Source organism: Oreochromis niloticus, linkage group LG7, assembly GCF_001858045.2.
Source record: "Oreochromis niloticus isolate F11D_XX linkage group LG7, O_niloticus_UMD_NMBU, whole genome shotgun sequence".
In the NCBI taxonomy this organism is placed as follows: Eukaryota; Metazoa; Chordata; class Actinopteri; order Cichliformes; family Cichlidae; genus Oreochromis; species Oreochromis niloticus.
Genome location: NC_031972.2, coordinates 34621143 through 34633519, shown reverse-complemented (window position 1 = coordinate 34633519; position 12377 = coordinate 34621143). Strand labels below are relative to the sequence as shown.

General features: G+C 44.5%; 2 protein-coding genes across 8 annotated transcripts; one reads left to right on the top strand and one right to left on the bottom strand.

Moving 5' to 3' along the window:
• Nucleotides 1-880: 880 nt before the first annotated feature.
• ndor1 (NADPH dependent diflavin oxidoreductase 1) lies at nt 881-7378 on the top strand. Of its 3 annotated transcripts, none has more exons than XM_003440184.5 (15): nt 881-1037; nt 2049-2185; nt 2376-2453; nt 3041-3138; nt 3233-3331; nt 3409-3510; nt 3591-3794; nt 3971-4098; nt 4311-4522; nt 4676-4783; nt 4870-4984; nt 5421-5567; nt 5660-5778; nt 5909-6003; nt 6181-6325. In XM_003440184.5, exons 2-15 carry the CDS (start codon nt 2051-2053, stop codon nt 6323-6325), a joined length of 1785 nt encoding a protein of 594 aa, XP_003440232.1. In that variant the 5' UTR covers nt 881-1037; nt 2049-2050. The 3 variants fall into 3 exon arrangements, with proteins under 3 accessions (XP_003440232.1, XP_005470599.1, XP_019216898.1); XM_005470542.4 differs by having other exon boundaries at nt 886-1037; nt 2046-2185; XM_019361353.1 differs by lacking the exon at nt 881-1037 and having other exon boundaries at nt 2051-2185; nt 6181-7378.
• Nucleotides 7379-8062: 684 nt separating this feature from the next.
• ntmt1 (N-terminal Xaa-Pro-Lys N-methyltransferase 1) lies at nt 8063-11632 on the bottom strand. 5 transcript variants are annotated; one of them, XM_013268553.3, is made up of 5 exons: nt 11497-11608; nt 10618-10704; nt 9772-9931; nt 9104-9356; nt 8063-9006 (listed from the first exon to the last, which is right to left on the bottom strand). In XM_013268553.3, exons 3-5 carry the CDS (start codon nt 9928-9930, stop codon nt 8750-8752), a joined length of 669 nt encoding a protein of 222 aa, XP_013124007.1. In that variant the 5' UTR covers nt 9931; nt 10618-10704; nt 11497-11608; the 3' UTR covers nt 8063-8749. The 5 variants fall into 5 exon arrangements, with proteins under 5 accessions (XP_013124007.1, XP_019216899.1, XP_005470595.1 ...); XM_019361354.2 differs by lacking the exon at nt 11497-11608 and adding an exon at nt 11362-11462; XM_005470538.4 differs by lacking the exon at nt 10618-10704 and having other exon boundaries at nt 11497-11632.
• Nucleotides 11633-12377: the final 745 nt, after the last annotated feature.

The window sequence follows — 12377 nt, the reverse complement described above, 5'->3', positions numbered from 1 at the left end:
GACACCGGCCCTCGTGGACTGAGATTGGGGACCCCTGGTGTAGAGGTTCAGATTTCATAGTTTGTGGTTGAATTTAATGTGAAATTATATGAAATAACTGTTGATCGGTACCTGACTCTGGTATCTAGGCTGCTGCTGGTGGTGGTGTTGTGCCTGTCAGGTGATTCCCTGATGTGGATGAAGCTTTATGTGCGTAGCTTTAAGTGTTATGACAGTAATGTTAGAATTCACTCTGTGAATGGTTCTTCAAGCACCTTCGGTTCTTACCAGAGTTTGCAGATTATGGACTGTTAATATGCAATCCTTGCATCCTAGACTAATTCAGATCCAGAGAAGGCTTTTCTAATCCTGCTCATGTCCTCAGATCTCTGAGTGAACCCTTCTCAAAACAGGCAGCGTGGTGAATAAGACCTCACAGGAGGAAGGTGGTCGCCACTTTCTGTGAACTCAGATGTGAGTTTAATGTGAGCTCAGCTCTATTAAACCAGTGCATGAGGTTTGCAGGAAATCTACTTGACCACGAGGTGGAGACAAACACAGAGCAGTCACTGTTTGTCTGCAGATGTTTTGATATTTGACATAAGACAACATTAAGCACTGTAGGCTAATATAATTTTTAAATGAGACATAATGAAGCTACATAGTGGATAAATCAGGAAATTCAATAAAAAAATATGCTTATTTCAGATGTTTTAGGCTCAAATTTAAGACAAATCAATAAAAATAAGTCACTCTGTTGCTGTTATTAATTAATACTTAAAGGAAAAGTATGTCTTCATCAAGAATTATGTTTTTAAAAAAGAAAATAATAAAGAATAAACAGCAGAAGTTGATAGTGAAAGAATTTTTACGTAAACTTTGTTATTTCTGATTTTCCTCCGGGGCTCTGAACGCAGCGTCGACCTGTGAGCCAATCACAGCGTGCCTGCCGTAAAGTGTGGCGTTGAGGGTCAGCATGACCAGTTACGGCCCGGCTTCTTAGTTTATTTGGTTCATTTGTATAAGTTTCTAGGTAATTGTCGACGAAGACAGCGACGGTGAGTCGATTTGTTTGTTTGCTTGCTTGTGGTCATAAATGTGATTTATAGACGAAAAAAAAAAAATAAGTAAAATAACGGATCAGATTTTTATCAGTCGGTTAACTAGTATTCTAGCACGTTAGCTAGCAGCTCAGTTATGTAGTCCTGAGTGAAGGTGAACGCCTGGTAGTTTACCTGTTTAATTGTTATATTTTATTTATTTCATTATATCTACTGTAAAAGTAACCGAGATACCTGCTGGTCACGGAAAATGGTTTATTGTGACCCAAACAAAGAGATTTATGCTCGGAACATATTTCTGAGTGAAAAATTAAAGTATTGCTAATCAATGTGTTCAGAGCCAACGTTTCCTGTTTGTCAGCATGTATCATCACACAGACATGTGTACATGTGCAAAGACAGTCTCATGCTTATAAGGATGAAAGTCAGATGATTAGAATTAAAGTCACGTTGTCGTTTGTATTGTTTAATTGATTGTTTTTACTATAAACTAACAGCAGAGCTCCGCTTCACGTTTCTTTGTTTCGAGTCTTCTCTTTATGAGCACGGTTTTCGTCTAGTATCTATTATAGAATAGAATAAAACTTTATTCTTCGCTAGAATCGAGCATCATCTTTGTTTCACCAAAACATTTATTCAGAACTTCATCTGTTTACATGTACACAGCAGGCAGCTGAACAAATGCAGCTTCCTGTCCATTAAACTCTGGGTTATTAACCTTGACGGTGAACTTAAACTTAAACTGTCACATTTGGGAACTTCACCACTGCCTGCGTCACCCAAGGAAAACTGAACCTGAGGCTCCATCTGGGGCCAGTTAAGAGAAAAATAAGTGGCTGTGTCACATGAGCCAGGGGCGAGTGTACCAGGGTCTAACTCCTGTGGTGGGACTGCATCCTGAGTGGACCAGAGAGAATCGAACTCTTTGCTCCATGTTTAATTTAGGCCCCATAGGCTTTTTTGTATCCAAAACATGATGAGTCTCTGTTCTCGTGTTTCTGTCAGCAGTCATGTCAAATCCCGCCCTGCTCATTCTGTACGGGAGTCAGACAGGGACGGCTCAGGACACGGCACAGAGGCTCGCCCGGCAGGCGCAGAGACGGCGGCTGCGGGTCCGTGTGATGCCGCTGGACGACTACAACGTGGTGAGTGAGACGAAGTTTTTCAAACGTAAGGGGGAGTGTTAAAGTTTTCAGAGCTGTGACTCGATAAATGTGGAATAACTGTGGGGTCACAGTTGGTGTTTCACATGTTTATACCCAACTTTAGTCCCAGAGGTGCTCCTGAGTACTCCTCCTCAACCTCACAGCGTGTCTTTTTCCTCCCATCAAACAGGCCGACTTGATCTCCGAGTCTCTGGTCGTCTTTGTTTGCTCCACTACTGGTCAGGGAGACCCTCCCGACAACATGAAGGTAAGAAAAATGAAAACTGGAAGAGTGAAAGGTGACCTTCCAAAAAAGAAATGTCATTATTTTTAAGCACAATTATCTTTTTACTTCCAGTCTTTCCAGTTTGAAATTAAACAAGAGTTTTCTTTTTTTAAAGTTTAGAGTGTTTCCCCTCTTCTTCCTGCTAAATGTAGGGATCTTTAAGGTCTGTCCATAAGGTTTTTGAGTCAGTCAGTCATGGCCAAAGCTTCAGAATGAATCAGATTCTAATCCTCATATTAGAATCAGATCAGATTCACGTGAAACACATGAAACACATTCTCACGTGAGAGAGACATTAAAGCTTTTTTAAAACTGTTGTACACTATCAGTAGCATCAGTATTGTCGGACATAACAGGTAGATTTCTCCTGGACTTATGAATATGAAGGTAAAGTGTTGTATGGCTCCATTAAATGTAGTAAAGTTATATTAAACAAAGAAGCTAATTCTGAGGGTCAGTGAGAACCTCCGTGGTTTTTCTGAAGAAGGATAAAATATTTCATGCACAGCCAATTATATTTTGAAAACCTTTACCTCTGTCTGAGACATCCATGTGTTCTTTGTTTTAAGAATTTCTGGCGGTTCCTCTTTAAGAAGTCTCTACCTGTCGGGTCTCTGAGTCGGCTCGACTGCGCCATCCTGGGCCTGGGAGACTCCTCGTATCCAAAGTCAGTCCAGGGTTTATGCTCGCTGTTCTCACCATTAGTCTACAGTGACTCATCTGGTTTTTGTTAAAGCGTGTGCATGTTGTGTGCACCACAGGTTCAACTTTGTGGCCAAGAAGCTCCATAAGCGCCTCCTGCAGCTCGGTGCCTGCGTGCTGCTGCCTGTGGGGCTGGCTGATGACCAGCACGACCTCGGGTAAGAGACACGTGTAAACATGAAGATGGTGGAGAGTTTGTTGCTCGTGTACTGAGCTGACGGTGTGTTTGACGCAGAGCGGACGCTGTGATCGACCCCTGGTTTGCTTCGTTTTGGGGGAAAGTGTCGACCCTTTACCCGACTCTGTCCGGCGTGATCCCGCTGAGGGAAGACGAGCCGTGAGTATCCGCTCCACGTGTCCCTCTCTCAGAAGGCGTACATTTAATATATAGGTTTGTTCTGTGTTTGTTTGCAACAGACTTCCTCCAACCTACACGTTCCACTTCCTGGACGACATGCAAGAGAAGGAGGAGGTCCGGCTGAGGATTCCCATGGATCAAACTGTCCCCTCCCAGTCTCACCCGTTTCCTGCCAGAATGGTGTTCAACAGGAGAGTGACGGAGCCGTTGCACTTCCAGGACGTCAGGCACATTGAGTTAGACGTCACTGGGTCCAACATTGAGTACGTAACCCTGATCCCCTGAAGATTACTTTTCAGACCAGCATGTTTTTTTTGTCCTGAAACGCCTTGTTTGGAGCAGAATCTGCTCTGAATATGACCCTGAGTTTCAGTATTTAAGTAAAAGCAGTAAGCCTCGTTGGTCTGCCGCCGTCTCCAGCTGTGATGCTGTCCTCCAGGTTTGCTGCCGGTGACGTGGTGATGATGCGCCCCTGTAACGCCCCTGAGGATGTGCAGCAGTTCTGCCAGCTGCTGAGATTGGACCCAGAGACCCGGTTCACTCTCAGCCCCACAGACAACACTGCAGGTCGGTCCCTGTGTCTTAAATATCCCTTCCTATCAATGCACTTCCTTTCCTTTGAATAAATCTGACCTCTGAATGTTTTAATGACTCTTAGTCAGATCTGTAATCTGTATATAAAAGATGGAGGTAGATACAGTGACCTCACTGTGTTCATTTAAAAGCAGGTTGGAAGTAATTTTAAGACAATCACTGATCAGTCTGAGTCTATCTTTCAGTCCCAGCCTGGCTTCCTCAGCCCTGCACGGTGCGCCATCTGGTGGAGAGTTACCTGGACATCGCCGCTGTGCCTCGCCGCTCCTTCTTCGAGCTGCTGTCCACCTTCGCCACCAATGAGCTGGAGCGGGAGAAGCTGGCCGAGTTCAGCTCAGCGGCGGGCCAGGATGAGCTGCATAGCTACTGCAACCGACCCCGACGCACTGTGCTGGAGGTAACTGTTGAAGAGGCGGAGCTTAGAAACCTTGAGTTTTTCAGCTTTTTTTGCAATTTTGAGACCTCTGAGGATTCAAACCTGTTCGGGTGTAATAAAACAGCCTGTCTTCATCTGTGTTTTAACTCCAATCTGCTCTCCTTTTTGCTGCAGGTTCTGGCAGATTTCCCTCACACCACAGCAGAACTCAAAGTGGACTATCTCCTGGACCTTTTCCCTGAGATCCAGCCTCGCTCCTTCTCCATCGCCTCCTCTCTGCGGGTAGATCATCCTTCTTTATTAGATTTAAAAAGTATTTATATTTTTTGCGTTATAGCCGTCACTATAAAGATGCGGTCTGCCTGCAGGCTCACCCAAACAGGATTCAGGTCCTGGTTGCTGTCGTTCGCTACAAAACCAAACTGTATAAACCTCGAAAAGGCCTCTGCTCCTCCTGGTTAGCCTCTCTGGATCCTGCACAAGGTACTCCACCTTATCTGTAGCGTATGCTCACGGTAACTGTTAGCAGCCACTTACATATTAGACTGATGATTAGGGTAGCGCTGATTAATCAAATTCCAGCAGTAAACTGACATCAAATGACGACTCTTTTTAAAATTCATTTGGGATACAAAGCTCTAATTTTGAACAAACCTCATGCAATATAAGGGCCTGTAACCCTGAAACTATTTGTGGTAAAGGATAGGCTTCATTAAATAAAGTTCAGCTGAAATCCTGAAGAACTTTAAATAATTAGATCAGATTCAATTCAATTCAATTCAATTTTATTTATATAGCGCCAAATCACAACAAAAGTCACCTCAAGGCGCTTTAGTATTGTACAGTAGATAGCATAATAATAATATTAAGAAGTCATTCTAATTAGGAAAACATTTTAATTCTTTAATCTGTGTCCCAGGCGATGTGTATGTGCCTTTGTGGGTGAAGAAGGGAAGTCTGAAGTTCCCCTCAGAGAAGGAGACCCCGGTGATCATGGTGGGACCTGGAACGGGAGTGGCCCCCTTTAGGTCGGCATTACAGGAGAGGACCACTGAGGGGAAAACTGGTGAGATATCTGATTGATTAAATTTCCTAATCGCTCCACAGTCTCTGAGCTCACGTGACGACACATCTCTTCATCCTCTCGTTGCACGGCAGCTAACGTCCTCTTCTTCGGCTGCCGCTCCGAGTCCAAAGACTTCTACTTCAGGTCGGAGTGGGAGGAGATGATGGAGGCTGGATTCCTCACCCTTTTCACGGCCTTCTCTCGAGACCAGGTCAGAAACGCGCTCCTCTTAACCCTGTAAATAATCACCAATATGAACTCAGTAAATGGAAAATGATCAAACTTCCAGTGTCCAGGAGTTCGGCAGGTTTTGACCTTCAAGCATTATTGTGTTTCTTCAGGAGGCGAAGGTGTACGTGCAGCACCGTGTGAGGGAGAACGGCGAGCTCCTGTGGGACCTGATTGCCAATAAAAACGCCTGTTTTTACATCGCTGGGTGAGTAAACCCCCCCCCCCCCACTGAAACTCAGGTTGTAATCTCAGACTCTGACTTTAAATACAGTTCTGGGACAAAACAAAAACCCTGGTCTTTTGTTGTCTAAGGATCACATCTGGAATCTAGTTTTGATTCCTCTTTAACTAACCTTCAGGTCTTCTTTGTGTTTCTGTGCAGCAACGCTAAACAGATGCCAGCCAGTGTGTGCGACGCCCTCAAAGAGGCGTTCCAGCAGGTGGGAGGTGTGTCCGCTGAGGAAGCCGAGCAGATGCTGGCGACAATGGAGAAGACGGGTCGGTTTCAGAGCGAGACGTGGTCGTGATCGCCCGGCCCCAACAACCTTTTGACTACACTGGGATCCATCCAGCTGTCAGAATCAACTTATTCCAACGAATGAAAGAATAACCAGTCTCTGTTTGACACGGTCTTCATAGAACGAGATCATTTCACCCCACAGAAAGTTCACACTTTGGCTCTGTTTGTGGGTTCGGATGCTTTTAGGGTTGGGCTTTAGCTTCATCTGCATATTTTCTACACACTACTTTAAAAACCTCAACAGGCTGCTTTGCTTTGAGCTTCTGAGTCGACTGTTATTGTGACGCAGCCAGAGATGTGCTGCGGTAGATCATTGGACCAGTTTCTTTAATTCTTTCTACTGCTTTTGCCCTGCTGTGGAAACACAAACCAAATCTGCTGCTTCCTACACTTTCATTCATGAGAAGTCTCTGGAGGTCATGATGAAAAACCTCACTGATCCCCCAACATATGAAATCTCATTTTAAAGTCAAGCAGTAGAAGATCTAAACCCTGATCCGTGAAGGACACACCGAATAGTTTTTAGCTTTTTCTGTGGAAAAGTACTGTAGTCACCACACAGTCTCTGATGTACAGCATCACTGAATATTACCCAATAACAGGGACAGAGAGGATTACATCTCACAACTGGAATCAAGTTACAGAAACAGTTTAAGGAACAAGTCACTCTTCTCCTCCTTCCTGCCTCCATTTCTGATCGTCTGTGGCATCAGGAGAATCTCAGGTGGTGATCACAATATTTCATCACATCAGTTTGCCTGATTGCATCTAACCTGTATGAAATCATTTGGTGTGAACTTTTAGTCACATAAACCCTTTGAGAGGGACTGTATGCACTGCAGATAAAGGGCATGTTCATTCCTCCTGAACAGGAGTTATAACGGTAATCTGTGAAGTATTTATTGCCTTTCTTGAGCTTTATTAAGTGTGTTGACCAGAAAGTGAAACCAAGTGAACGGTGTTGCCTTAAAATACGTCAGTGAGGTCCTAGCCTCTTAAATGAAGCTATAAGCATTGAGTAAAATATGTCACAATAAACTGTCTGGATCTGAAAACTCCAGAGTGTTTTTGTTTCTGGTTTCTTCCTGAAAATTAATAATTCATACAAGATGCATCCAGTCAGGCTGCATCTGAAATTAGCCGACTATGAGCACTCCAGTGACTAAGTTACTGATCATTACAGGAATGAGCCAATTAAATCATGCAAACACCACAGCACTGCTGCTGACCACTCAAATAATGTTATGAAAACATCAACAGACGTTGATCATTGTGAGTAATCAGCCAAAGCAACGAGTGGCTAGCTCAGCCTAAATTTTAAATCTTAGGGATTATTCGCTGTTACTATGCTGACGTGCCAAGCAAAGGCAAGTCTACGATGTAGTCCCCACAGCTGGCTGATGGTGGGTTTGGCATCTGTAGGAAGAAACAATGGAACTGAACAGGTCAATCACAGTCATCATCGGCCGTGAAAACACGACATGCAGTTGTTTATAAGGAGGCGCACGGCAGATTAAGGTGAAGGCTTTCATTAGGGTTTGTGACTGGATCTAATGTATAAAGCTCACATTGAGAGAATTCTTGTTCACGTAGTGCTTGAAAGCCTGATGTGGGCATTGCATCAGTTCATTTTGATGTGAAACTACACAGCCAATTGTGACACAGCTCCACAGGTTTCTAAAAGTAAATAAACATCCTTGGTTGTGTGCTGTGAACAGAAAGCAAAGAAACACACGACACCGACTCCATTTCCTTATTTTTATCTTCCAGTTTCCCTGAGGTAAATGGCTCTCAGCACTGACTCCGCCCCTTCATACAATCCCACTACACAACTCCCAGCATCCCACGCTGAGTCACCGTCCACCAGATGCATGTGGTGCTCTTTTCTCCCGTGCATCATTAGGCAGGATTGTAGGAATCGTAGTACAAACCTGGTAACCCGGATACAACCACTCAGTTAGCTAACCGTTCACATGTATAAAAACACCTTAAGGAGAACGTCCAGCCTCACAGATCAAAAATCGACTGCTGCAATAAATACATCATTTTTATTGACTGTTAATCTGCGGTTTGGTGTATTTTTAGACATTTTTCCTATAAAATGTCCAAAAGTAACAAAAATGTCCGTCACATTTTCTTTAAAGTGAGCTTTTTAAAAATACTCTGTGATATAAAAGCAGCAAATCCTCACGGAGAAAACGTCCGTTAGATAAAACCGTTCAGGAGACAGCGACGCAGCTGCATCCGGCGGACGTCCTGAGAAAGTCCCGCACAGGAAGTGACGTTTGTGGGTGATGCAGAAACATTTTATAGCAGGAGTGATCATTACCCAACGCTGCAGTGATCCCAGAAAAGAAAGCCCACAGTTAGAGAGCGACCCATGATAGAAAACAGACTATTAAAAAGCCCCACCCCCTTTGCCGCTCGTCCTCTATCTGATGGCCAGTGTGTGGACCTGGTAGAGCTCCTTTGGGAAGTTCTTTTGTTGCTCCTGATGGACGATGCGGAGGCCGGCTTTGCTAACCAGGCTGCACACTATGTTCAGATCGCGACACACACTGCTGTCCTCCTCATCAGGGATCACGCCCTCGTACGACACGTTGTCCTTGATGACGATGAGACCGTTGGGCCGCAGCGCCTTCTGACAGCGGCGCAGGAAGTCTATTAGGTGGTCGTCTGTCAGGTGACCTAAGGGTGGGAAGAACAAAAAGATGGATTAGACTGAGGGAAGTTTAGGTCATCTAATCGGGGACCATTTTTCATGTGCTTTCCGACTCAGACTCACCAATGACCCACTGGATCCAGATGACATCATAGCGCCCGCTCTCCGGCACAAAGTCCTGCAGGCCGCAGCAGAAGTAGTTGCCCACCCTCTTGCCGTCGTCTCCCAGGTACGTCTTGGCTTTGTCCAGGAACTCCTGTGTCACGTCCACCAGGTCAACCGTCTTGAACAGTGGCAGCAGCAGGCGCTTTGTGATCCTCCCGATGCCCGCGCCGCAGTCCAGAGCGCAGCCTGAGCCAGTCTTCCCCTCGCCATCCTGCAGAGGAAAGAGAAAAAAAATGATGAGGGTTTACACAAAGACCCAAGCAAAGCACAATTCAGATTCAACTGCATCACAAACAAGGAAACAGCAGCACTCGCTCCCGTTGAAGGTCATACAGCTTTTATCACCCATTTTTATCCACAGATTACAACTCCCAGATTACAAAATAATGAGTTTTTCCTGCATTTAATCCAAAGCATAATGATAACAATTCACTGGAGAACCCTACAAGGGTCAGATCAGCATGTCGGATTAGTGGCTGCTCGGCACATGAAAGGTCTCATTCTCTGGTTTTTCATTTCATTATTAATTTTATATTTTAACAACCACTCAAATGTCTGAAAACCATGAATTCCCTGTACTCAGAGTACTAACTCAAACATGCTACAGTCTTATTAGAGGTTCTTACGCCAAGGAATTTCTGCAGGAAGGCCTTGGACCCGTTAATGTCGATGCTGGAGATGCTGCCGTAGCCTCCCAGCATGCCGTCCACCGTGGGTGGGATATCTTTCCAGTAGTCCTGAGCATTGGAGTAGAAACTCGCCTCGTCCTCGACTATGTCCCCCATCCTAAAAGGAAAATGCACAAAAATGTGAAAATCAATCAATGGCTGAATTATGGAAAAAAAACCCAAAAAAACAACTTCATCAAAAGAGATTCAAGGATTTTTGAAGGAGATTAAATATGCAATGTCACTGACCACTCTTATTGTGAAAGTTCAGCTGCTGCTAACCAGCTGCTTCTTCCCTATAGAGTATATCCGCTTGTTTACACTGCAAGACTTAAAGATTGAATTATTAGGGGCGTGGTGCTCCATGGACAGGACCTCTGGACCACAGAGGTCCTGTCCATGCTGCTGGTGTCTTTTTTAGTGTTTTAATTCAATCATCTGACCAATGATGTGGCTGCTGTGCGGTTAATTGTAATAACAGGTCATCCAAGAAGTCTGAGCTCCAGTTTTGGTGGGTGAAATAGCTGGATTTTTGTTTGGAGTCTGCACTTTAGTGGCTCTAAAAAAGATCCAGAAAGATTTCTGCTGTGGCGTCCTTGAGGTCACGCAACTGTTTCGAGCTTCAGGTCATGGTCAGGCTGACTCACATTCCTGTGGGAAACATTTAAATACCCGCCTAAAGGAGCCTGAGAGGAGATTGTTTTAGTTGTGCTGCTTTTATTGTTATGATGACAGCAAAATGCTTTTTATTGTCTCCAGTCCAGACAGAAGAGCGAGCCACACTAAAAATAAATAAAGACACACCTGTGCAGAAATAAACAGGCTAGTTCCTGTTTCTGAGCGGCAAACCTCACTCTCTGGCACCGGACAGTGGGACATGAGGTCTATCACCTGTTCATCATGAAAGGGGAACACACACACACACACACACACACACACACACACACACACAGGCCAAATGTGGCATCATGTGGCTGCAGTTCAGCTGTCAGCGCCTGTCTTGTGAGCAGGACAGAGTGGATGGTTTAAATGTGCAGAGCTTTTGTGTGTTTTTAGTCTCACCCTGCACCTGTGTGTTTCACACAGGAACAGCATGACTAGAGAAAGAAGCAGCTACATGAAACCATAAAACTGCTATTTCTTCTTCTTCTTCTTATTATTGATAATAATAATAATAATAATAATAATAGTAATAATAATAGTACTTCACACCAGGGCTGTGGACGTAACCACTGCCAGGCTTTAGCACAGTTTTCTTTTATATTTTTTCTTCTTGTAACTGATTTACAGTTACAGAACGAAATACTCGCTTTTTGCAGCCAATATTTTCCCCAAATCCGAGTAACTGTGTTATAAGTGGAAGTAAATGACTCTTTATGATGATTTCTGCTTTAACCGAGCAGTTAATAAAGTTCACAAAGTCATCTTAAAGTGACAGCTGCACCTATATCTGCCTCCCACACCTGCTCACAACAACAAATAACTGCCTGTTTGTGTCGTTTTTAATCAGAAACTTTCCACCTGTCGCTCTCTGTCACTTTTACGTACTCTCTCTCTCCTTCGCCTGACGCTCTGCACGTGCTAACTTGCACCTAGCCGCCGCCGTTACGCTGTTTCCGCTGTTAAATACCCGCCTCTGCCGGTTATCAGCCCGATAGATTCACTCTCCGTGATCACACCGACCTGGTCTGGAGTCAGCACCCGGTCCCGCTCCCTCCTCGGCCCCCTCGTGAACCCACTCCCGGTGTCCGCTGTGCTTCACTTTTCTATTTGAGACCGTCACGCAATACGTTACTTCCTCTTTTGGTTTCCTGGGAGGAGAAGCGGCCACAGCGCCCCCTGCTGCCCATCGTAGACCCACTTCTTTCACCTGTGCTTTTGGACCAGGTAATTTCAGACCCAGGATGAAACATAAAAAACACAGCTCAGGATCATCTCTGCTTCCTGTCAGGGTCACTTATTATGACTTTCTATAAGAACCGGGGCAGGACAAGTGAAAAAAAAAAAGCTGAGCAAAACAAAAAGGCTCCACACCCGTCTGCCTCACCTTAAAAATCACTGTTCACTTTTCAGTGGTTCCAGTCATCTCTGGATGTTAAAAATTAAATAATAAAACTACTACTACTACTACTTATTATTATTATTATTATTATCTTGCATTTGCCTGAAGTCTGTATTCCAGACGTTCTTCTCATCAGCTGCACTTTCCACTTCCTCCTGGGAATCCAAAGGTGTTCCCAGGCCAGACGAGATATAGAATTTATCCAGCGGGTTCTGGGTCTGCTTTAGGTGGCGTCCTAACCAGATATCTGAACAACCTCATATTCTTTCAACACGCATGAGCAGCAGCTGTACTCCGCTGTAGTAGTAGTAGCAGTAGATGTAGTAGTAGTGGTAGTAGTAGTAGTAGTAGTAGTGTTACTGTATTAAGGTTGAAGAAATTTTTCTAAAGGGTGTCTGAGCTCAGCCTTAGAGATGGGGTGAGACGTTAATAAGGTGGTTGTTAAAGCCTCCTCCACACTGAAAGAAACCAGTTGAGGTGGTTCAGGCTTCTTCCTGGATAC

What these genes read in the sequence shown, in the direction of transcription:
- ndor1 (XM_019361353.1), top strand. Translation starts at nt 2,051, where the DNA reads ATGTCAAATCCCGCCCTGCTCATTCTGTACGGGAGTCAGACAGGGACG. An exon ending in GTCACTGGGTCCAACATTGA is followed by an intron (nt 3,795 to 3,970) that starts GTACGTAACCCT and finishes GCTGTCCTCCAG; the next exon opens with GTTTGCTGCCGGTGACGTGG. An exon ending in CTCTCTGGATCCTGCACAAG is followed by an intron (nt 4,985 to 5,420) that starts GTACTCCACCTT and finishes TCTGTGTCCCAG; the next exon opens with GCGATGTGTATGTGCCTTTG.
- ntmt1 (XM_005470538.4), bottom strand. Translation starts at nt 9,930, where the DNA reads ATGGGGGACATAGTCGAGGACGAGGCGAGTTTCTACTCCAATGCTCAG. An exon ending in TCCTGCAGAAATTCCTTGGC is followed by an intron (nt 9,357 to 9,771) that starts GTAAGAACCTCT and finishes TTTCCTCTGCAG; the next exon opens with GATGGCGAGGGGAAGACTGG. An exon ending in CTGGATCCAGTGGGTCATTG is followed by an intron (nt 9,007 to 9,103) that starts GTGAGTCTGAGT and finishes TCCCACCCTTAG; the next exon opens with GTCACCTGACAGACGACCAC.